The sequence below is a fragment of the Propithecus coquereli genome, unplaced genomic scaffold, assembly GCF_000956105.1.
Source record: "Propithecus coquereli isolate 6110/MARCELLA unplaced genomic scaffold, Pcoq_1.0 Scaffold8, whole genome shotgun sequence".
In the NCBI taxonomy this organism is placed as follows: domain Eukaryota; kingdom Metazoa; phylum Chordata; class Mammalia; order Primates; family Indriidae; genus Propithecus; species Propithecus coquereli.
In genome coordinates this window covers 12,089,028-12,112,750 of record NW_012154173.1, presented here as the reverse complement: position 1 = coordinate 12,112,750, position 23,723 = coordinate 12,089,028, and the positions used below count along the sequence as shown (strand labels likewise).

The 23,723-nt window shown below is 37.7% G+C and overlaps 1 protein-coding gene across 1 annotated transcript; it reads right to left on the bottom strand.

The window, feature by feature from the left end:
• Positions 1–1,907: 1,907 nt before the first annotated feature.
• On the bottom strand, positions 1,908–23,723 carry LACTB2 (lactamase, beta 2). Its single transcript, XM_012663155.1, has 6 exons — positions 23,521–23,723; positions 16,203–16,366; positions 11,735–11,861; positions 5,548–5,726; positions 3,484–3,632; positions 1,908–1,959 (listed from the first exon to the last, which is right to left on the bottom strand). The coding sequence occupies exons 1-6, from the start codon at positions 23,640–23,642 to the stop codon at positions 1,948–1,950; spliced, it is 753 nt and encodes a 250-aa protein (XP_012518609.1). The 5' UTR covers positions 23,643–23,723; the 3' UTR covers positions 1,908–1,947.

Below are 23,723 nucleotides of genomic sequence, written 5' to 3'. Positions count from 1 at the left end.
AGAGTCTCACTCTGTTGCCCTGAGTAGAGTGCCGTGGCGTCAGCCTAGCTCACAGCAACCTCAAACTCCTGGGCTCAAGGGATCCTCCTGCCTCAGCCTTCGGAGTAGCTGGGACTACAGGCACACCCCACAATGCCTGGCTAAATTTTTTTTTTTCTATTTTTAGTAGAGACAGGGTCTTGCTTTTGCTCAGGCTGGTCTTGAACTCCTGAGCTCAAGCAATCCTCCTGCCTTGGCCTCCCAGAGGGCTAGGATTACAGGCGTGAGCCACCATGCCCAGCCCAAATTATTCTTAGTTTTGATGACGCTACAGACAGTTGGCCCTATAGTTTATTGATTAGGTTATAGGATAATATCCTTGTAGATTTTAATAAAAGTATATATATTTCAACATTATAACTCGTAATTTTTCCTTTACTTTTGTTAAAATAGCAATGTAATATTGACAACTGTTACCTGAATGAAAAACAAAGCAAACATTGCTTTTATTTTTTTTTTTTTTAGAGACAGGGTCTGGCTCTGTTGCCCAGGCTGGAGTGCAGTAGCCTGATCATAGCTCACTGCAGCCTCAAATTCCTGAGCTCAAGCAATCCTCCTGCCTCAGCCTCCTGAGTAGCTGGTACTACAGACACACTTCACTATGCCCGACTAACTTTCCTATTTTTTTATAGAGATGGGGTCTTGCTATGTTGCTCAGGCTGGTCTGGAACTCCTGGCATCAAGCAACCCTCAATCTCAGTCTTCTGAGTAGCTAGGACTACAGGTGGACACCACCATGCCTGGCTACCTTTTATTCTTCAAATAAGGATTATATTTCTAAAGCCAAGTTTCTTGACTAGATTCATGTTCTCTACTCAGCTCCCTGAAAATGTTTTGCCAAGATCATCAAATTATCTCAGTCAAAATTCAATATATTCTTTTAGTCTCATCATACCTGAAAGTCAACTGGCTAGTCTCTCCCTTTGGAAGAGCTCTTCTCTTTTTTCCCTTGATTATCCTACCTCTCTTATACTTAGTCTTCACTGGATATTCTTCCTAACTTCTCTTAAACATTGATATTAACAATGAGTTGTATCATAGGCTCTCTTCTCTTTTTTACTCAGCCAACTCACCACAGCAATTATGCACTAATGATTCCCAAATCTAAACTCCCAACACCAAATTTGCCCTTAAGCTCCAGTACCATATACTGTATCTACCAGTATCGTCTTCCAGATCTCACTATGTGACTTCCCTGCCTAAGATCCTTGAGTGATCATTTCCAGATTATTGGCTAAAGCCCCAATCTTTTAGTTAGCATTCAAGCTTCCCATGATGCGATTATGCCTCCGTTTCCTCCCTTATTTCCTTGAACTCCCTTCCTGTCCATCCATATATGCAACCTGTGCTCCAGTCACATGTGGTTTCTTTGTGGTGTTTCAAACACACAATGCTCTTTTATTATTCTTAGTGTTTGAACCGATTTTTCCTTCCGTCAAGAATAACTTCTTTCTCCTCTACACTGGCCTAGAAAATGCTCACTCCTTCTTTAAGATTCAATTAAATAATAAGTCTCTGAAGGCTTTCCAGACAAGCCTTGTTACACTGCATCTTCATTAGGAAGGACTGATTTCTCTTTCTTTTCTGCTCTGACATACTATGTTTAGGACTTGGAGGAAGGTGGGTATAGAAGAAAAACACAAGATCTGAGTATCTGACATCTACTAGTTGTGTGCTCTTGGCAAAGTTACTTTTTGAGTTTCAGTTTTCTATCTATTTAATTGGAATAGTACCATCTTTGTGTGGTAAAAATTTGAGGTACTATATATAAAGCACTCAGTATAGTGTCTAGCATGTAGTAATGTGCTATATAGATGGAAACAATTATGATAGAGCCAGTATTACAACTATCTGTTGAACATACCTGTCTTCACTAAACCATGAATCCCTGGGAGCAGGGATCTGTAGTCATCTTTTTATCTGTGAATGAATAAATCATTCTGTAATACCTAATGCCATTCCACATGCAACAGTTGCTCCATACACATGCACAGTGAAGACACTTATGAATATACACTGATAGGTCACTGAATACTGCCAATAAAAAAAAAAACACACACGCACACCCCAAATACACTTCTGAATGTAGAATAAACTTTTTATTTTCTTAACAAGATCTTGCTCTGTTGCCTGGGCTAGAGTGCAGTGGTGTCATTATAGCTCACTGCAACCTCAAACTCCTGGGCTCAAGTGATCCTTCTGCCTCAGCCTCCCGAGCAGCTGGGACTACAGGCGTGTGCCACCATGGTCAGGTAATTTTTAAACATTTAGAGATGTTTAAAAAGAGATGGGGTCTTGCTATGTTGCTCAGGCTGGTCTCAAACTCCTGGGCTCAGGTGATCCTCCTGCCTCAGCTTCCCAAAGTGCTAGGATTACAGCTATTGGGCCTGGCCAGAATCATCATATTTTTAGGCATGGGCAGTTAGTTACTTGATGACTCATTGCTGAGGGTTATCAGAGTGTTCTACTACCTGTACTTAGGTTAGGGGGAAAAACCCCCAGTGTACCAATGTATAGTCTACAATGGCTATACTCTGGTATTATGAAGAAATGGACTGTTTCTCAATATTTAAATATTTATATTATTCTTTTGCCAGTGACATTTAATATCTTAATAGACATTTTAACCATTCATCCCTCCTTTTTAAAACAAAGCACAATGAGTATGAATTAACTGTTTCTTGATAACTTTGGCCTATGGGACATTAAGGCCCTTTATTAACTGTAACTGGCCCCAGGTTGCCTTTTCAAATTCATCTTTAGTTACAATCTCTTATAACTTATGGCTGTATAAGTTGTAGTAGTGAGAGTTTTTAAACGTAGGTAATCTTACTCCAAGGCCTACATTCTTACCCTCTAAGCTATACTACCTACAGAGCAGACATCTAATAAACATTTGCTGAAAAACTGAATTCACTAATTGATGGCCACGTAGTGCTATCAATTTACAGTGATGTACTCAGAGGCCACTGAGGTGTAAGGCTCTTTCCCTACATACTAAATTATTCATGTTCTTTGATATGTATTTTCTCCTTTTTCTCCATTGTTGAGCATTGTTACTACTTCTTGCTGCTATTACTCCAATATTTGTCTCTAGCAGATCACCCCTTCTCACTTGCAGGCTAGGACACTAGATAATCACGATGGCTAGAATAACATATAAACTTAATTATTAGGCTGTCATTAGGAGTTTCTCCTACAGAGTAAAGTATATATATAAGGTTTAATGATGGCCCAGAATAGCTATTTTCATTCTCTAAGGCCAGTTTTTGTTTAACATCAGTGTTCTAGAAAGTTGAGACTGCTGGTCTCAAATCTAGACAAGAGGCATAACATAAAATTAACAGACTTGTTCTGATCTGGGATATGGTGAGTTTACCATATTTATAGCCTATTAAATAGATTATTCTAATAAATTCATGACTATGTACAAATGAAAATTACCTTATAAATAATTTTTGCAAGCTCCACTACTGTATATGATTTTTCAAAGTTCTCACGAAGTACTGTAAGAATTTGCTGTTCTCGGACATTTCTGTGAGAAATGTACTGCAGAATTTTAGCTTCGGCATTATGGATTACTGGGCCATGTCCTAAATTAAAATAGTTATAAAAATTACTTCAACCAGGTAAAAAATATTAAGTACAGCTGAAGTTAACTCACTCTATTTAAAAGTAACTCATTTGGTGTAGTAAGAAAGCACACTAAATATACAAATATAAATTATTTGGAAAGCTATACAGGTATGAAAGATTTAAGGTTACATATAATGCCTCTCGAATTAGAAAATTATAGCAAATAAAATCTATAGAAAATGTTATTGTGTACACTAAAAATATGAAATAAAAAATTAATAAAATATGGTAATAAAAACAGCAACCACAACAATTATCAGATAATGTTTATGGAGTGCTTCCTATATGCCAGGCACTGCTCTAAATGCTTAATATACATTATTCTTACAAGAATCTCATGAGGCAGGTAGTATTATTATCCCTTTTTAAGAACAGAAACTGAGGCATAGAGAGGGTAAATAACCTGTCCAGTTACATAGCTAAGAAGGGGCAGAGCTGCAGTTCTCACTTGGGAGATCTTAACCACTGTGCTAAGCTTACTTATAAAAGACTGAAAAGGGGAATGTAAAAGACAGCTTCATGTAAGTGACCAATGCTAACAATTCACAAGACCCATACTAGAACTTTAAGAGTCATATGTGGAGGCTAGTCATTCAGAAAATTTGACAACCCAGACAGATTAAGTTACGCTGAAATTTACTTCCTCTTTAAGACAATGCAAATTAATATATTACACAAGTCTGCAAGGGTAATGTTTCAAATATCTGAGAACAAAGTATCTGGAAGCAGGCTAACCTATTTATCATGTATGGAGCATGGGCTTTGATTAGACACAGACTATCATTTATTAGCTGTGTGGCCATTAGAAAGTCTCTAATCTCTCTGAGCCTGTTTCTTCAGCTGTGTGATGAGGACACCACTACCTACTTCACAGAGCTTTTGTGAGGATGACAGCTGTAAAGGCCTCTGTACAACCTGACGGCTAGCAGGCTTTAATATATGGTAGCTATGGCTACAGAGCATAATTTACATAAAAACAACTGCTGTGCTAATAAAGCCAGTTCACTGGATTCACTAAAGCAAACACTCTAAGAACCTCTACCAGGTAGCCTCTTATTAACCCAGCTTCGATGTGAGTACACTGAATGCCCTACTCTCTTCTTTTTAAAAATAGCTAGCAGCTTCCATTCCTTTTATGTCATAATATTACTCTAAATGCCCAGCTCCACTGTATGTTTCCTATTCCCTCAGCAGTAGGAACTAATGAGAGCATGTAAGTATACTGAAGACACTGTATTGACAGATCTTTCCATGGCTGTCTGGTTAGGAACAAGTTAGAAGTAATTAAGAAATTAAGTAACCTAGTCCCGTTTTCCTTCTGGGCTTTCTTACCGGGTCCTGTATCTTTCTTAGCTTTGAGATGGAGACATTCATATTGTAGAGCAGTACAATATGAGATGCTAACAGCGGGTTTCCTTTTCTGGAGAACAGAAATAAATACACTATTTTACAGCTGAGATGAAGCTCTTGATATTGCGATATGGTGAGTTAAGAAACTAGAGCTCAGAGGTCAAATGTTACCCAAGGTTACACAGCTACAATGTGGCCCACAGTAGAAATCAAGTTCACAAAAATGATGGTAGTGTATGGAATGAAAAAGTTTTCCTGTTCCAATGTAAGCTTATTTCCTTTTTTAACAGTTCTATCAATAGGCGCTTAGATGTTGAAAAACAACCCTCATGTCTTCATAAAAAGTTGCTAATATAACTCTCAGCCTTCTCTTTAACTGCATGGCTAGATAAGACTGAGGGGTGTAATTTAAAGAAGTGGTTAATATGTATCTCTTCAAGGCTGAATACACAGAGACAAGCCAAAATCAATCTTTCTCATCATTTGACACAAATAGTTTGCTAGATTTAGAAAATTACTCACCTGGATATATAATATCAGCTTTCATTTTCAATAATTCTTTTAGGGAGTTCATATAATCATAGAGGTCTTCAAATATAGTTGTTCCTTCCCCTAGGATGCAGTCTCCAGAAAAGAAAGCATTTTCCTCTTCTAAGAAGAGAGCCATATGATCATCAGTGTGGCCAGGTGTATATATAACTCTGGATGAAGGAAGAAATAAGAAATAGTAACAATTACAAACTCCGAGACTTAGGAGAAATTTTGAGAAGTAAATTATTCTCTATCCTTATCTTTGGACAAGACACAAATAAATGATGCCAAGGAGTTAAAAAGCTCTTATTTTTCCCATGTGACCACTAAAAATTATCAGAAAATTGTCCCCTTTAACTAAGTCACATTTCTCATGCTGAAGTGTATATTTACTACTTCTCCCACTTTTTTCCTTATTTTATAATAGGTACTGATTACAACAAATGTGGAAAAAAGGTGATAAAAATCAGCCATCATTTCCATCACTCAGAGTGCTTTTATTAGTGTAAATTTTTTCACTTTTTATGCATATTTATATTTTAAAAACAAAATTGATATTGTTTTAATACCTGATGTTTGAATTTTTCACTTACTATTATTGTATTTTTCTATGTACCATGTAAAACTTATTAAATAAATTTGTATGCATTTTTTCCCCTCTTAATCTGTCTTTGTCAGTTTTGTCTTCTTACCCAGCCAGGGACTCTAAGAGGGCCGAGAAACACTTTCCTTCCCTACGCTGACTAGGCCTGACCCTGAGATTCCCTCCCTGTCATTACACAATCAAGTCTGAGCAAGAATTTGCTAAGTCAGTTTAGGGAAAAATCCCCCACCCTTGGTATCTGAAGCCCCCCTCCCACCATATCTTATCGCTTTGGCCTGCCTTCAGCAATAATCCTGTCAAGTCAGTTTAGCCAGAAACCCCTTTACCCCTGATGTTTCCTCTTAGTGATTTCCCATCCACTGACTCCCACTCTGCTCCTTGGTTATAAATCCCCACTTGTCCTTGTTGGAGTCATGGAGCCCAATCTCTCTCCCCCGTTGCAAGACCTCATTTTAGTAGTTCCTATACTTACTGCCATGGCTCCCCTTGAATAAAGTCTGCCTTATAGTCTTCAATAAGTGTCACAAATAATTCTTCTCTTTAACAGGACCTAGCACCATAAACTCCCACCAAAGCACATCACTGTGAAATTTCACACCATAGTGGACAAGAAGGAAAAAAGAACAAGAGCCGTGACATAAAAAGTTCAAGAATCAGAAGGGCTTCAGATTTCTTAATTGCATTAATGAAACCAGAAGGAAATGAAATCTTGTATATAGAACTGAGAAGGAAAAAGACTTTCTACTTAGAATCTATACCCCAGAAACCTTAAATCAAGTTGGATTAAAAAAGTTACTATTAGATAAAAATTCATCCTTCCTTAGGAAGCTACTGGAGATGGGTTCCCCTCCAAAAGAGAGGGCATCAAGAAAGTTATGGGGTACAGGAAAGAGGAAATGTAACACCAAAGAGAGGCAAAAGGAAGCTCTATGTGAGAGTGAAGAGAATCTGAGATGACAGCAATGCCAGGCCTGGAGGAAAACAAGTCCAGACTGGAGAAAGTTAGAAATTAGAAAGCTCAGAGGGAAGCTTGTTTCAGAAGATGAAATTGAGAGAATCTCTGACACATGTAAACATTCTGAGAGAAGATTTATATACTCAGACTTGAATTAAGTTATAAATATTAATACATAGAAAACTATCCAAATAACAAAGCAAAATAATTATTAATTGCAGGAAAGCAAAAGAAGGCATGGTTTACTATATAATACACAGTTCAGCTGTAAATAGTGTCCACAGTCATAATAACATAAACATTGAATACTGGTCTAACCAAAACTATGACATTGAGAGGTTGGAGGATAGCAATGGTACCCATAAGTAGAAGAGGAAAACCCAATCCTAATTTTTTCATGGGAGGAAATTAATAAATACCTAAAATTGAAAAATCAAGATGTAGCAAGGAATCAAAAGTTCTCCAGGATCTGTTTCCATTACTTCCCTACCCTGTTTCATTTCTTTCTCTCTAGAGGCAACCACTTTTACCTCTTTAGCTAATTATTTATATCAGTTACCTGTATGTTTCTGCACAACAAACCTATACCATCAAAGGTAAGTACATGTGTCTCTCTTCCTTGAGACCTTGATGACCCTAGCCAATGACATCCAAATACATTTTCAAGTTTGGATGTTAGATTCTAGAAGCTATAACAATAAGCAAACTTTTTCTTCAACAAAATGATGTGATAGAAGCAATTTAGAATATAAAATTTGTTTAGGCCAATCTTGTATTTAAAAGATCTGTAAGAAGAAGTACACGGAAATAAAGTTATTTGTGTTAAGCTTACCTCACAGGACCACATTACTAATAGGCAACAGTGAAGCTCTACTAAAAAGACGTGTGATTGTCATTAGAAACTAAAGGCTCAGTATTTTCATGGGATAATTCTACCAAACATTCAAAGGTCAGATAATTTCACTATTAAGCTATCCTATATTAGGAAAACTTATGAAGCCCAAAACTAACAAAGGTTGCGTAAGAAGAAAAATGTTACCCAATCTCACTAATATTGTTGTAAAAATATTAACTAAAATATTAGCAAATAGAATCCAAAACCACACTGAAAATGACATACGATCAAAGAAAGTTTATTAAAAAAATGTGAGGGTGTTCCAACATTATAAGGTCACTGAAAATAATAATAAAGATATGGAGAAAATAAGCTTATTTTCCTAGACATTAAAGAGACATTTGACAAATTTTAACTCTTAAATGACAGTATTTAAGAAAAATAAAATGACTCTAACTTAGAGGAATTTCTCCTTTGCCAAAAATTAAAAATCAATCAAATCCTTAATATTAAATATTAAATCTGTAAAGTATTTAAAAACTCCATCAAAAACATAATAGATATAAGGTATAAGACCACATGATACGAGTATAATGGGAGCAATTATTTTTGAAAGGCCAATGCCTGACATTATGAACTATTATGCTTTTATTTCCAAGGGTATGCTTCAGGTATTGCAAACAATTACATTATAGTTGCTCCAATGGTGAGGTAGTAAAAAGCTGTTAGAAACCATCTCTTTTGCCTGATTAAACTCACAGTAAGCTGTTAATAAAAGTTATGTTAGATGAAAATAACTCCCTTTTTCCAAGGGAAATTATGAAAATAATTTACAGCCAACTATGAAAATATGTATCTGTGTGTGGGTGTGTGTTATATCTTATGGACAATCTTATGAACACAAAAACTCATTTGGAGAACCACTCTTTCAGATTCTTTAAACTGTCTTCTCTTTCAATGCATTTGGAACGCTTCCTTTATTTTCTGTGCCACCCCTCCACCACACCAGAACTCAGTTATGGTTTTCTGTGACATTTTCTAGGTTGGAGGCAGTAAAATTTCTTAAATTAGGGGATCAGACATTACAATTCTCCAGTCACCTGGGTGGTTAATGCTTTAATTTGTGTATAACTGTGTTAAAATTCACGTCACATAGGCAGGAGGAGAAAAGGAAATGACATCAGATGTGCTTTGCTAAAGATCAGAGGAATTGCAGCTGTGGCCTTCCCATTCATCAGGTAGAAAATTTATCTAGTGCTGCCACTTCTGTGATAGGGTAGACTTTAAGAATGGCTCTCTTAGAAAATTCAGAACAGTGAATAAAAATTGTCACATTGACTTTTCTTCAAGAAATTAAACTTAGTTCATTAGAAAATTCCTAAAGGTTACATCCAGAATCAAATTCTTACAGAAAAACCTTTCTAGTTTTCTACTCTTTAGTACAAGGGTTCTTGTTGGGTATTATCTCTGCCCCTACTGTATTTTGTTTTTTTCCAAAAGTTGGCAAGTAGGCAAGATCAACTGGACAATGAATACTTGAGGATTAAGCAGATTTTAACCTTCTACTTATGGAATGTTTGCTCAACACTAAGTCTTCACGTTAATGTTTAAAACAATTGGGTCTCTCACTAACTTTATAAAAATGGAAATTGGAAAACATGGTCATCAGAAAATTAATGTTTTATTCAGGCTTTATCATAACTAGAATTTATATTTTGAGAAAAGATTATTTACTAACAGTCATTTTAAAAAGTGTGTCTGCTTTTCTGATTCTTTGTGTTACTCCCTCCCACTCTTAACATAGATTCCCACATTTAACTTCTCTTAATCGGAATGTGGTAAAACAAAAACTAAATAGAATTCAGATAATATTGAGATCTTTTGCATCAATTCACTCCATGAATCCAAGACAGTACTCAACTGAAGGGGAGGCAGTGACAGGAAGCAAGGATGGAAGTAGGAGCTTGGGGCACTGGTACTGTTTCGTTTCTTCCTCTGAGTGCTGCTGATATGAGTGCTTGTTCAGTTTGTAAAAATTCATCATGTTGTACACTTATGTACACTTTTAGGTATAGATCTAATATCCATGATTCTATGACAGCTGTGATAAACCAGTACTGTGAGTCCCAAACCTCTGAGACAGAAGTCTCAATGAACCACTTACCATCTCTACCCCTTGCATTAACTTGGCCCAGGGCTGGTGTGCTATGGAGGAAATTCAGTATTGTCAAGAATACTTTTTGAAATAGTAATGTAATGTTTGTTTTCCTTTGGTGTCATGAACAAATTATTGATATTTCCCAGCCTCTGTACAGTTAGGGAAATAAAATTTACAATCAGGAGACAAAGAACTATATACTCAGTATCTTTTAGTGACCACTAAGTGGACAATTCAGCTAATAAAAGCAGCAAGAATTCAGAGAAAGGAGAAACAGGAAAGGATTGATAAACACAATAGAACTTGATGTGTGACTTATAGGTTCAGCAGGATGGGTAAAGATACAGAGAAGGACTTGTAAGTAATGGGAACAGCATTAGTAAAGGCATTAAAGTGAGAATGAGCAAGCACATGTGCAACAACACAATACCACCAAATTTGTCCAATGCAAGTGGTATATGATGGAGTTTACAGAAAATGCAATACAAGGCTTAGTTCATGCAAACCTCTCATGCATTATCCCTTCTATGCTCTTTTCTACCTGCTGGATTGATTGAGGTGAGCATGGCAATCTTGAAAGGCAAGTGTTGAAGAGGGTGGAATCACAAGACTTTAAAAAGAGCCTGAATCATTACTTGTAGGAGGGCCAACCGGCTAATCACAAACCTTTCGTGGACTTTATGTGACCGAAAAATAAACTTATTTCATGTTTGAGCCATTATACATTTCTGAGTTGATTTGCTATGGCAATTGGCCTTGACTAATATTGTGAAGTTAAGGAGCTAATTACCTTCTAAGAGGGCACCTACTCACACACAAAAAGCCACAATTTAGTAAGTGTTATTTTTGTTATTTTCATAACAAAATTTATTATGAAAGCTGGAAGAAGCAGCAGTTAATTTTGCTCAGAAAGAGTTCTTTTTTTTTTTTTTTTTTGAGACAGAGTCTCACTGTGTTGCCCGGGCTAGAGTGCCGTGGCATCATCCTAGCTCACAGCAACCTCAAAGTCTTGGGCTCAAGCAATCCTTCTGCCTCAGCCTCCCGAGTAGCTGGGACTACGCCACCATGTCCGGTTAATTTTTTCTATATATTTTTAGTTGTCTGATTAATTTCTTTCTATTTTTAGTAGAGACGGGGTCTCGCTCTTGCTCAGGCTGGTTTCGAACTCCTGAGCTCAAACAATCCGCCTGCCTTGGCCTCCCAGAGTGCTAGGATTACAGGTGTGAGCCACTGCGCCCGGCCAAACCGGTAAGAATTTATTAGGAAGACAAGTAGGGGGAAAGGAGCAATGCCTAGTAAAGAAGAAGATACAAACAAAGTCATGAACACACATAATATGCCCAGCAGAATTTGCATATGGCCAAGTATTTTTGCAATAGGAGTTATGGACTAGAAAGGTGGTCTGGGGCTGGGCGCGGTGCTAGGATTAGAGGTGTGAGCCACTGCGCCTGGCCGAAGTCTTTCTTTTCCTCTTTCTCAAGCAACCCATTTTCTCCCTTCAGTGTTATACCAGATTTCTTTTGTATCCTTCTGAGGTAGTCTTCACAGTACAAATCTGCTTTTCCCTCTTTTTTACAACACATACATAGACCCCTTGCCTTCCCTGGCTAAGGGACATTTACTTACCTTAGAGTCGCTCCCTCAGTCTTAATTACATCTCCATCTTTCAGATAAACATATTGTCGCTCTCCATTTCCTATAATTTCTTCTCTATGAGGATTCCGTGGGAGTTTTTTAATACAATAGGCAGTGTCTGGTCACAAAACATGTGAAATAATATTAAGTCACACTTTAAATGATAATTTACCCTTTTAAGAGATAAATTTTCATAGAGCTAACAATTGTGGAATGACTGCATAAAATACTAACATTAAGAAACAATACAGCACAAAGTTCTCCGAATGTCAAAAAGATATGAAAAAAGAAACCAACAGAAAATGGGTTGAATTATAGCAGCTTATCTCTGGGATGTAACTATTTTGTATATCTGAACAAAAGAGCTCTTTATTCTCTCAGGCCCTGCTAGGTCTACATAAAAGCCTTTGTGTTTTTCTAATAACTCCTGGTTTATACAAAAATTTGGAAGTAGTACTTCATAATTTCAGCTGGCTTTGACATCCTAACAGGTGTTGAAGAGGCAGTAATGCAGAACCTGAGAACTTTATTTAGGTGCCTACCGTACAGTAAAGAAGTCATGGCAGTAGCTAGTGACAAAAGGATGACAAAAGGTCCTTGCTCTGAGTGCTGAAAGGGAGCCCCAGCTCCGGGGCTAAGATATTAAACCTTTAAAATAAGCTTAACCCATACTACCCCTCACTGACACACACAAAAATCTATTAACTAACCAATCCACAGTTGAGTGCCAATTATCTCATCAGTATACTATGTATAGTGACGACAAGCTCCATAACCTCAAAGTACTTAAAAGCTGCCATTGTTGGGGAAATAAAACTTACAATCAGGAGACAAAGAACTATATACTCAGTATCTTTTAGTGACTACTAAATGGACAATTCAGCTAATAAAAGCAGCAGGAGTTCAGAGAAAGGGGAAACAGGGAAGGATTCATAAATATGATAGGACTTGATGTATGACTTACAGGTTCAGCAGGATGGGTAAAGATACAGAGAAGGACTTGTAAGTAAGGGGAACAGCATTAGTAAAGTCATTAAAGTGAGAATGAGCAAGCACATGTGCAACAACATAATGCCACCAACTTGTCTAATGCAAAATACTGGCTGGGAAGAATGGAGATAAACTTAGATAGGTAAGATATGCTCAGATCATGGAGGTCCTTAAATTGCCATTCACTGAATAGAGGAATTTAAACTTTATCATATGTGACCACTGGATGCTTACTAAGTGTCTTACTAGGACACTGAAATAGTGTTAACTGGTTGATTAATAGAGTGGCTATGGGTGGGGAGACTAAAGGAGGAAGATTAGAGAGACCAGGAAGGGATGACTGTAATATGCCAGCCGGAAGGTAAGGAATATTAGAGTCAGGGTGGCGGCACTGAAAATACGGAGGGAGAAAAAGACATTTAAAAGAAAAATTGACAAGGCACAGAAATCTGGCTAGCATGGGGGATAAAGGAGATAGAAACGTTGAAATAGAAATAAAACAAACAATCCAAACTCCATTATTTTGCATCTTAGAGGCCAAAGCAAAACAATTATATGCTTTTCTGGGAACTGACATTATATAACAAGATTGAGATAGTAAGTTTTGTTTGTTTGTTTTTGTTTTTAATCTGTATAATTTTATCTTTCAGTAAAGGAGTGGAGGTATTACATTTCTAGTTATGAGATCTTTGGTAGATAATCTTTCAAGAAATTTACAATTATCTCAAAATTACAAAATAAATGTCATACTATAACTTGGGATCAGTTTTCAAAATTATGTGCAAATATAAATGAAAACACATATCTTAGTTACAATAGTTGCTGACAGGCAGGATGGAGAATGCTAAAAGCAATCACATAATAATAATTATTATTTTTAATAATTTACTGAGATAGAATTCATACTATAAAATTCACCCTTTAAATGTGTACAACTCAGTAGTTTTTTAGTACATTTGAAGAACTGTACAACTATCACCACTATCTAATTTTCAAAGCCCCTAAAAGAAACTCTGTACTTAGTGATAGTCAGTCCCCATTTGTTCCTTCCCAGCCTCTGGCAATCACTTATCTACTTTCTGTCTCTATCTTATAATTATTTTAACAGGAGTAAACTCTCAGTCATTTGTTAAGGTTTGTATAATGGATTAAAACATCATTGGTAATGCTAATTATTTAAGCTAACACAAACATGTGATATTGTTTATGTATAATAATTTCTAATAAACACATTCTAATTGAATAGCACACAAGCAAACATTTGACTCTTGAGGACTCAGATGTCAAATATGTGGCAAAGACCCAACCTCAGCTGCAAAATAATTTTTAATTATCAGATACCAGAACATATTTTACAACTGTGGTCCACAACCCCTAGGCTGTGGACTGGTAAGGGTCTGTGGCCTTTTAGGAATGGGGCTGCACAGCAAGAGGTGATTTGTCTGTATTGATAGCCACTCCACATTGTTCGCATCATTGCCTGAGCTCTGCCTCCTGTCAGATCAGCGCTGGCAATAGATTCTGCATTATGGTGAGTTGTATAATTATTTTATTATATATTACAATGTAATAATAATAAAGTACACAGTAAATGTAATGTGCTTCAATCATCCCTAAATCATCCCCCCAACTCCTGGTCCATAGAAAAGTTGTCTTCCATGAAACCGGTCCCTGGTGCCAAAAAGGGTGGGGACCACTGTTTAACAAGATTTACTTAAAGAAAAGCAAAAACTCAACTGGGAATACGTAGTCCTCATATCTAGTAAAATTCTGGTTCCCTGCAAGACACTAGGAGTTTCCAAATTATACCCTGATTATGTTTTAAAATTTTGTAAGCAGTTTGCTTTGAAGTTACTGTATCTTCTCATACAGATCTTATAAATGGCATTTCTATTTTTGTTGTGGGCTATAGAAATATAGGTTGTTAGGGAGTGAGTCTATATACTTTCATTACATGAAATTCTAGAACAGGCAAAACTAACGTATAGTGTAAGAAAGCAGATGAGTGGTCTTGGAGGTGGTGGGGGGACCACAGCAAAGTGGCACAAGGGAACCTCTTTTTGGGATGGAGGAAGTGTTCCGTATTTTGACTGGAGTAGTTACATAGGTATTTACATTTGTTAAAACTTAGCAAACTGTACACTTAAAAAGGGCATGTTATGTACGTATATTAAAGCTCAGTAAAGTTGATTTATGAAGGAAAAAAACAGGACACAAACATTTTAATTTTTCAAATTGATCCTCATGCTAAAAGAGTTGACTAATGTAACAAAGCTAATTAAGAAGCCTCAGAATAGTTTTTTTTTGTTTGTTTAGAATAGTTTTTTAATTCACAAAATTTAATAGGTAGATAGACAAAACAAGGAAAGTCAGAGTGAGAGATTATATGAGTTCCCACGGCACACAGTTCCCTTGGATTAGAAGAAAGGAGGTAAGAGGGAAAAAAAGTTAGGTTAGACAGTTTTTTATAACTTGCAGCCTGATGATATTAAGTGTGGTAGCTGAGACTATCTTGGTGTCCCAATTGTAGTCTCAAGGCCTAAAAAAACCTATTTTTTAAAAATAAAATAATCATTGAATACACATGCAAATCTTTGTGTGAATGAATATCCTTCACTTCCTTGCTGTGTTTTAAACATGCCAAGCACACTCCCATACCAGCATCTTTGCTCTTCTTATGCCCTCTGCCTGGCACGCCCTCATCTCAGGAGCTTACTCCTTCTCCCTGTCCAACCTAGACATAATAGCCCCTGCTCTCTTCCACTTTACTCTCTCCTCTTTCTCTTCTTGTAGTTTTATTTTCCTTCATAGCATCCATCATCATCTAATCTATTATTTATTTACTATTTATCTTTCCTGCTGGAATGAAAGCTACATAGAACAGTGCCTGACATATAGAAGTCACTTGAACATTTGTTAAATGAATGAACTAGGTATATGATGGTGGGATGAGAATAAGGAGAGAGATGGTAAAAGGTCAATACTGAATAAGTTTCAGGGACAAAGAATTATCAATACAATGACATTTTACCTCAATTTCAGTATATCTTAGTAATTACCTTCAAGTTATGAAAGGCCTGAGAGCATGTTTAGAATGTGGACAGTAACAGCACCTACTTCACAGTATCCACATGAAGTGTTTAGCACAGTGCCTGGCACAGAATAAATGCTCAACAGTTGTTAGTTATTATTAATAAGTCCGAAGCAGTAATTGTCACACAGACTAAATTAAAACTGACCTTCATCACTGAGAAAAGAGAATGAGAGGGAGATTTAAAACAGAAAACAGGACTTTTCCTTTCCTTTGTTAAAGTTGGGGACAGTATTCAAGTCATATACATTTCTAGAAGTACCATTTAAATATATTTAGCTTATATTAGGTTTATAGATTACTTAGCTCTGTAACTGAAATAAATTATTCTCCAAAGACAGCTTTCCTCGGTGAGCTCAATGAATGCTTTCTGTTTACCACTATTGATGCTTTTACAAATATCTTCTATGCCGCCAGTATGATCCTGGTGCCAATGAGTCACTATGATTTCCTGAATTGCTGTGTTAAATTCAGTTAGAGCCTGCTTTAAACAGCTGATATATTCTGGAATTGATGGTTCTCCAGTGTCAATGAGGATTCTCCTGAAAATTAAATGGAAGATAATCACACAATTGGAACAGAGTTAATATTAGCATATTTCTCACACAGATAATTTATATTAAAGAAACTGCATAAATTGTTTTGCTTTCAACATGCTTGTAAACTAGCCACATGTCACTTCAACTGAACTACAGTAATCTCACCATAAGAAAGTTGTTTGAAAAATATTATAGCTAAATTAAGTCTCGACAAGGAATAATAGCAGTAATCTTGAACACTTACACAGCAATTAAAATAAACATGGTGCTGTTCCAAGGACCTTACTTATTTTAATTGCATTCCTCATAACAACTGTTTAAGGTAGATATTTCATGATTATATTTAGTAATTAAGTAACTTACCCACGGTTACTCTGCAAAGAAATGGCAGAACCAGCTTTCAAACCCAGGTATTCTGGTGCCAAAATATGTGCTCTTATATTCTCTGCCTTTGAGATCTCCTATCTCAATGTATCTCAAATGTCTCACAGATATGAAAGATTTGATTCAATGGAATCCCAAAGAAACCCAGTCTTCAGCACTAGATACATAACTTAACACTGAAGTTTTACCTTGGCACCCTTACACATGAAAATGAAGACTGTAGGGAAGCATGGGGGAAATGCCTGAGCTGTTTTCTTTCTTTACTTAGACAACCCTATTAGCAGTATTTTTTTGCTTGTGGTTCTGAATCTTCCTTATACTTTTTGTTTGCTCTTCCTCACTTTTTTATGGGGTGGCCTTTCTCTATGAAGTTTTCCTGAACTAAAGATATCAGGGTGACATTTTCCTCAAGAACCAATTCACAAACTTCTGACCTAATTCATGTTGTTTCACAGTAACACCTCACTAATTTAGGCTGGCGAGAGATTAGTCTTGATGAAATGTCTGAGTCATTCATTTATCCATTAATAACTGTTTATGGACTACCTACTATGTGCCATGTCTTTATTTCTTACAGTAAGTAAGACAAAAAACCCTAATATTCTAGTGGAGGGTGGTAAGGGGGAGCTGTGTAGGAATGAAAATGAAGAACAAAAGCAACAGGTAATAGAAAGCATCTACAGAGCACTAAAATTGGGTATATATGACAGGAAATAACTGGATGGTTATTTTATATTGGATGGTTTGCTTCCCTAACCCTATTTCCTGAGCCCCACAGCCAATAAAAACAAATTGGCCTCCTCAAGGGGAGGAGGCAGTGGCTTTATGGCCTGTTGGCCTCTGTCTACACTCTATGCTCACAGGGCAGTGGATGAACTTCAGAAGCACAGCTTTGAACTGTGTTCCAGAGACGGAAGACCAGATGGTTACACTGGTCCAAGGGGGCGTTGTAAGGTCCTGTTGGCAGTGGAAATGTAAGGAAGAGATGGCTTAAAGAACATTTAGAAGGTGCAATCAACAGGATTTTTTTTTTTAATAAGTGGCTATGGAAGAGAAGGGAAATAGTTAATGATTTTGAGGTTTGGAGGTAGGATGATTAGCGTGTCATTATCAAGGACAGTAAACACTGGAGGGAGCAAATTTGAGATGAGTTTGATTTGGGTCACAGTGAATTTTGATGGCATTTCTAGACATCTTCCCTTGCTTTTCCTCCATAGCAATTATTACTATGTAACACATTATGTACTTACATGGTTATTTATTGCTTATCTCCACAACTTCTACCACCCTACAAATTTCAGCCTTATGAGGGCAGGCACCTTGGCTGTTTGGTTCAAGGAATTTACAGATTTCCCTATCTATAATACATTGTGCTATGCTTGGCACTGTGTATATTTAGTCACACTAAATTAAAAATATGCAAAACTATAGTAGAATGATACTTCTAATAATATTCTCTAATCCACTATCCTAGATGTTAGCTGCCTCCATGAATTTGGGGTTATTTACCACAAATTCTTCTGCTCCTTAATTAGAGTCACTCAAACTATTTTGGGGGTTTTCTGGACCTTGAGAAGAATCCTTCCATGCTTCAGATCAAGACCTCTCAAATTTTTTCAAACCATCAAGGTATCTTTTGATTACTATTTTTGAATCCTTCCCTTCCCCTCCTCCCAAGAAACTGTTTTTCAGTATCTCGTCATCTAAAACTGAATGAATTGAAATCTCTGTATTTTTAATTACAGACCAGATCATTTCATGCTTATCAAAAGTCGTGACAAAATTAACAGGGTTAGTGTACAGATTTGACAAAATTTAGTAGCAAAGACAACGGATCTTTCAGAATGCCTGTACTGCCTCTTTGTAGGTAAAAGTGTGAGTGACCACAGGCCTCTGTTGCTAGAGAACATGGTTCCTGGGTCTTCCTTTTAGTCTCCTGATGGTCCTGTCTTGGGCTAATAAAACTAGAATTAGCAAAGAAAGGAATCTCACAAGTCCTGAATTAAACATGGTCTATTGAGAACAAAAGAGGGGTGTCTAGATGCTATAAAACCTAAAAAATGAGTTTGTATCAAGTATTAAGGGGGAAAAAAAAGTCACACTGATAACATCTTACATTGCCATAGCAATTTAAACCATCTGGAGCTTTCATATATATTAATATTACTTCTTTTGATCCTCAGATCAACTCTAGGGAGTTATTATTATTTTACTTTACAGAAAAAGAAACTAGTCTTCAGAAAGGCTAAGTGGTTTGTTCCAGGTCATATAACCAGAAAGAAGCAATGCTGGGACTAGATGTTCAGCTATAAGGTTCAGTGATTTTTCCATTTAAAACACTCCCTCTCTGGTGAAAGAGGACTACTTATGTAAGCACCTAGAATCATTCTTCATGTAGCATAAATAAAATTTAGCTATAAATTAGAAAAAAAAAGTTCTCAGTTTCCTCCTTAACAAATAGTTATTATAGATGATTAGATAGTATTATTTCTATGTGGGCTGGCTGACTTTGCTCTTCATGGCCACAGACAATATCCCTATCTCAGGAGGTCATTTGGCAAATGCAGTTATGCTAATAAAGGGCTCAAGAGAAGAGTGTGAATGAACCTGTACAGGCCTATGACTGAATTGCACTAGAGGACAGTGCCAGCACATAGTAGGCACACAACAATCTGCTATATGGAGAAAAAAATTCTTCAACTGATGGGAAAGCTGGTGGCATCAAATTCCTCTTTGTAGGTATTTTATATCAATATTAAGATAGCTATTAACTGGTCTACATTTGCTGTTACTCTTACAAAATCAGTAGATAGAATTTTCTGAGTACTTACTCTGAACCAAGTGTTGTCTAGATGTTATTAGGAAAGTAGAAGTGATAAAAATAATAGCTAACATTGTACGTTTTTCACATGCTAGAACTTAAGTACTTTTGGTATATGCTTTTTCATTTAAATTTCACTGAATCCACATATCACCTATGAGGTACGTACTATATAACTCTTATTGTATAAGTAAGGAATCTGAAGCTTAAAGAAGTAACTGTCTTGTCTGTAAATGGAGCCAGGATTCTAATCTAGGTAACCCAAGCCCAGAGTTTTAACTCTATTCCACTAGACTGCTTTTTCGTATAAGATACACTATCTGGGCCAGGCACGGTGGCTCATGCCTGCAATCCTAGCACTCTGGGAGGCCAAGGCAGGTGGATCGTTTGAGCTCAGGAGTTCGAGACCAGCCTGAGCAAGAGTGAGACCCCGTCTCTACTAAAAATAGAAAGAAATTAGCTGGACAATTAAAATATATATATAGAAAAAAAAAATTAGCCAGGCATGGTGGCACATGCCTATAGTCCCAGCTACTAGGGAGGCTGAGGCAGGAGGATTGCTTGAGCCCAGGAGTTTGAGGTTGCTGTGAGCTAGGCTGACGTCATGGCACTCTAGCACAGGCAAAAGAGTGAGACTCTGTCTCAAAAAAAAAAAAAAAAAAAAAAAAGATACACTATCTTCCCTCAAAGAATATACAGTTTTGATAGGAAAGGTTAAAATTGCAGCTTTTGGAGATTCTCGAGCAGAGGAGGAACATGGAAATACACTGGACAATTTGGCTATCATTTGTTGATTCAAATACTTATTGAGTACCTATGTACAATCATGGTTAGGTATAATAGTGCTTTAGTGAAATTCATTTGGCATCTATGAGCTGATCAGATGAGGAAGGAAGATTAGCTAAAACTTTATCATCCAGCAGTTCTAGAATCATAACAATAAAAATTAAGATGTAGGGAACCCTCATTCATTCAGCAAATATTTACTGTACTACCCATGTTGTGTACAAGGCTCTGTGCTAGGTGCTGGGGATGTAACAATGAATACACCTTCATTGAATTTACGTTCTACTGGGGCATGAAGGTGTGGAAAGACATTAAGCTGCTTGAACAACAAAAAAAACTTTATTATTGTTGAGGTATAGGCCATGAAAAATATGGAGTGCTAAGACAGTGCATTACATTGACCTAACCTAGTTGGAGAGGTCAGGGAAGACTTCCATGAGGAAAGGATACTTCAGCTGAGCACTAAAGGATGAGTGAGGTTAGCTGGGTGAAAAAGAGAGGGATGAGTGGGAGACAGAGAGGAAAGCATGAAAGCTCTGAGGCAGAAATGACAACAACTCATCTGAGGCACTATAAGGCCAACAGGACCAGAATGGGAGAGGTTTGAGAGGAGCCTGATGAAGCAGGTGGAGGCCAGAATATGCAAAACCTCCCAAATTTCTGTCAATTCACAACTTGGTAAGAGAAACAACAACAAAAACAACTACTCTGGCTACCATAGAAGCCTTCGCAAGAGGTGCACTGGTTTGGATTGGGTGATAGTAAGGGACATGAAGAGATCTTCATAACAGCTTGGATGTGTGGTAAGAACCAAAGAAATGTCAAGGAGGGTACTTAGGCATTTCCCTTGAGCAAATGTGGGGATGGTTCTGTTTACCAAGATACGGACGACTGGAGGAGGACCTCATTTAGCTTCCTGTGAAAAGAAAATACATTATGAGAACAGAACAGAGGTTAGGATTGCATCTTGAAGAATTCAAATAATTAAAGATCTTGTAAAGAAGATGACTATAAAGAATGAGAAACAGCATCTAGAGAGGTAAGAGGAAATCTCGAGAATGTGGTGTTGGCAAATAAAGGAGGGAGCAGTCAATGGTGTCTAAAGATAAGGAAGATGGGAATAGAAAAATGCCATTGGGTTTAGTGATATAAAAGCAACCAGTGATTTTAGAACTGTTTTGTGAAGTGGAACAGGTAGATACCAATCTCAGAATATCTGATTTGGACACAATTAATAGTCATTTCTAGCCGCCTTTTACTTTATAGAGCAGTATCATCTGCACTAATTTATTCCAGCTCAACTATATGGAGAAATAATTTAAATAGTGTGATTCCACCAGCTATTCTACTCTATAAGTTTATGAAATAGTGCTAAGTAGTTTAAGAGGGAGACCATGAATCTGTTTTTCCCAGTCAGTTTCAGGTCCTTTAAGTCACTTTTAGCACAAGCACTTTGCTATGTTGAGTGTGATTCTAGTGTTTAAAGATACAGTATGTACTTTTCATACAACATGGGCCCAAAATGCAAGCCAACGTCATCTGGTTTTCAAACAAAACCAGCCATCTGTTTCAACGCTGGAAGAAAAGCAGGTTGTGCTGAACTTACTGCGACAGTACATGGATCTCCAATATGGTGTTCTTCTAAGAGACTGTCTAGTGTAATTTTGACTAAATGCCATCTTTCAACTGCAATAGTGACTTTGGAACTAGTTTAAGATGACACACTGAAGAGTGAATGTCTGTGGATTTCCTGGTTGAGGGAGTCCCAGCCAAGACACACTGTACTCTAAAGAGCTAGTATTTCTTCTGCTCAATTCTCTATCCTCCTAGATTCTGGAGGCAGCCCAAAGGTCTTATACTTACCTGACCCTACTGTGTTTACTCTGGACTCAATCTTTTGCCTGCCCTCTCATTCTATTGCTTCTAAAATTTTTATTTACTGGAAAAAGGCAAACACAGTAGATATTTCCGATGAAAACTCAATGAGCTATACTTATTAAATTCTTTTTAGTAATCAATTAATTTTTATTTGTTTTTGAGGCAGGATCTAACTGTGTCACCTGGGTTAGAGTGCAGTGGTGTTACCCTAGCCCACTGCAACCTCAAACTGCTGGGCTCAAGAGATTAAAGCCACAGCCTCCTGAGTAGCTGGGACGACAGGCACATACCATCATGCCCAGCTAACTTTTTTCTATTTTTTGCAGAGAAGAGGTCTAGCTCTTGCTCAGGCTGGTATCGAGCTCCTAGCCTCAAGCAATCCTCTGGTTTTAGCCTCCCAAAGTGCTGGGATTACAGGCTTGAGCCACTGTGCCTGCTCCCAATTATATTTTCAAAAATATTTGTAATGTCTTGACTGCACAATTAAATTCTATCCTTAAGAGGAACTATATCTCATTTTACTCTTGTATTATCTAGGTTATTTAGTAAAGGCTACAAAAGTTGCTCAATGCCTACTAAGACACACTATGCAGTAAGCCAAGCCTCCCACTTATCAATAATTCCATTGAAAGAGAATGCAGCTTAACAAGAGGGAAATACCTTCTCAGAAATACAACTTTGTTGTCTGCAAAATAACTCAAGGAGGTCACACATAATTTGTAACTAAAACCAAAATTAGTTAGGTTCAGCTCCTCTTTCCCACAGGCGGGGGGCGGTTCTTTGGGGTTTCATAAACTCAAGCAGTGGAAGCCAAGAAACTCCTGCCCTCTGCTGCTGAGTTTAGGAACTGGCCTCAGCACAATTAACCGCTTTTGTGAAGGGAAGTTACACTCTGGGCAAAAAACGTCAGGTGAGCAAAGTAAACGCTTCCTTGGACTCAACTTCAGGAGATCCCAATTTCTTAGCAGGTTAGACACGCTCACGCTGGCATTCAAACATCAAGTAAACTAAATCAGGTTTCAAAACAGGAAGTTAAGGTTTGTTTTCATTATATCTCCCTAAGTTAAGAGAGGTTACCACCCCGGGCGGTCGTAATTTGGCGCAGCTCCGGGATCCGGACCTCTGCATGCGTCCGGAGTCGGGCTGCCCAGGCCGGGGGCGGGACGCCGCGCTCTCCGCTCCGGGCGCACAGGCCTCTTGGCCAGGGGCGAACGGTCGTCACAGCCCCAGCTCGGCGGGTCCCGCGGGCGGGTGTTGACGCTGGGGGTTGCGAGGGCGGGACGTTTACCTGGAGCCGGTCCCCACTAGGTAGGTGTTGGTGCCCTGCAGGGTCATTGGACCCGGGTTACAGCCCAACACACGCACCACTCGACTGGACAGCCGCTCGATGCGCTGCAGCATGACAGCCATGTCCGCTTCAGCCGCCCCGCGTGACGTACCAGGCGGCCGCGCACAGAGTGCGCCAACCAAGCAGGCCGCGGGTCGGGAGCA

What these genes read in the sequence shown, in the direction of transcription:
- LACTB2 (XM_012663155.1), bottom strand. Translation starts at nt 23,642, where the DNA reads ATGGCTGTCATGCTGCAGCGCATCGAGCGGCTGTCCAGTCGAGTGGTG. An exon ending in CTAGTGGGGACCGGCTCCAG is followed by an intron (nt 16,367 to 23,520) that starts GTAAACGTCCCG and finishes TTTAATTTTCAG; the next exon opens with GAGAATCCTCATTGACACTG. An exon ending in TTGTAAAAGCATCAATAGTG is followed by an intron (nt 11,862 to 16,202) that starts GTAAACAGAAAG and finishes TTTTGTGACCAG; the next exon opens with ACACTGCCTATTGTATTAAA.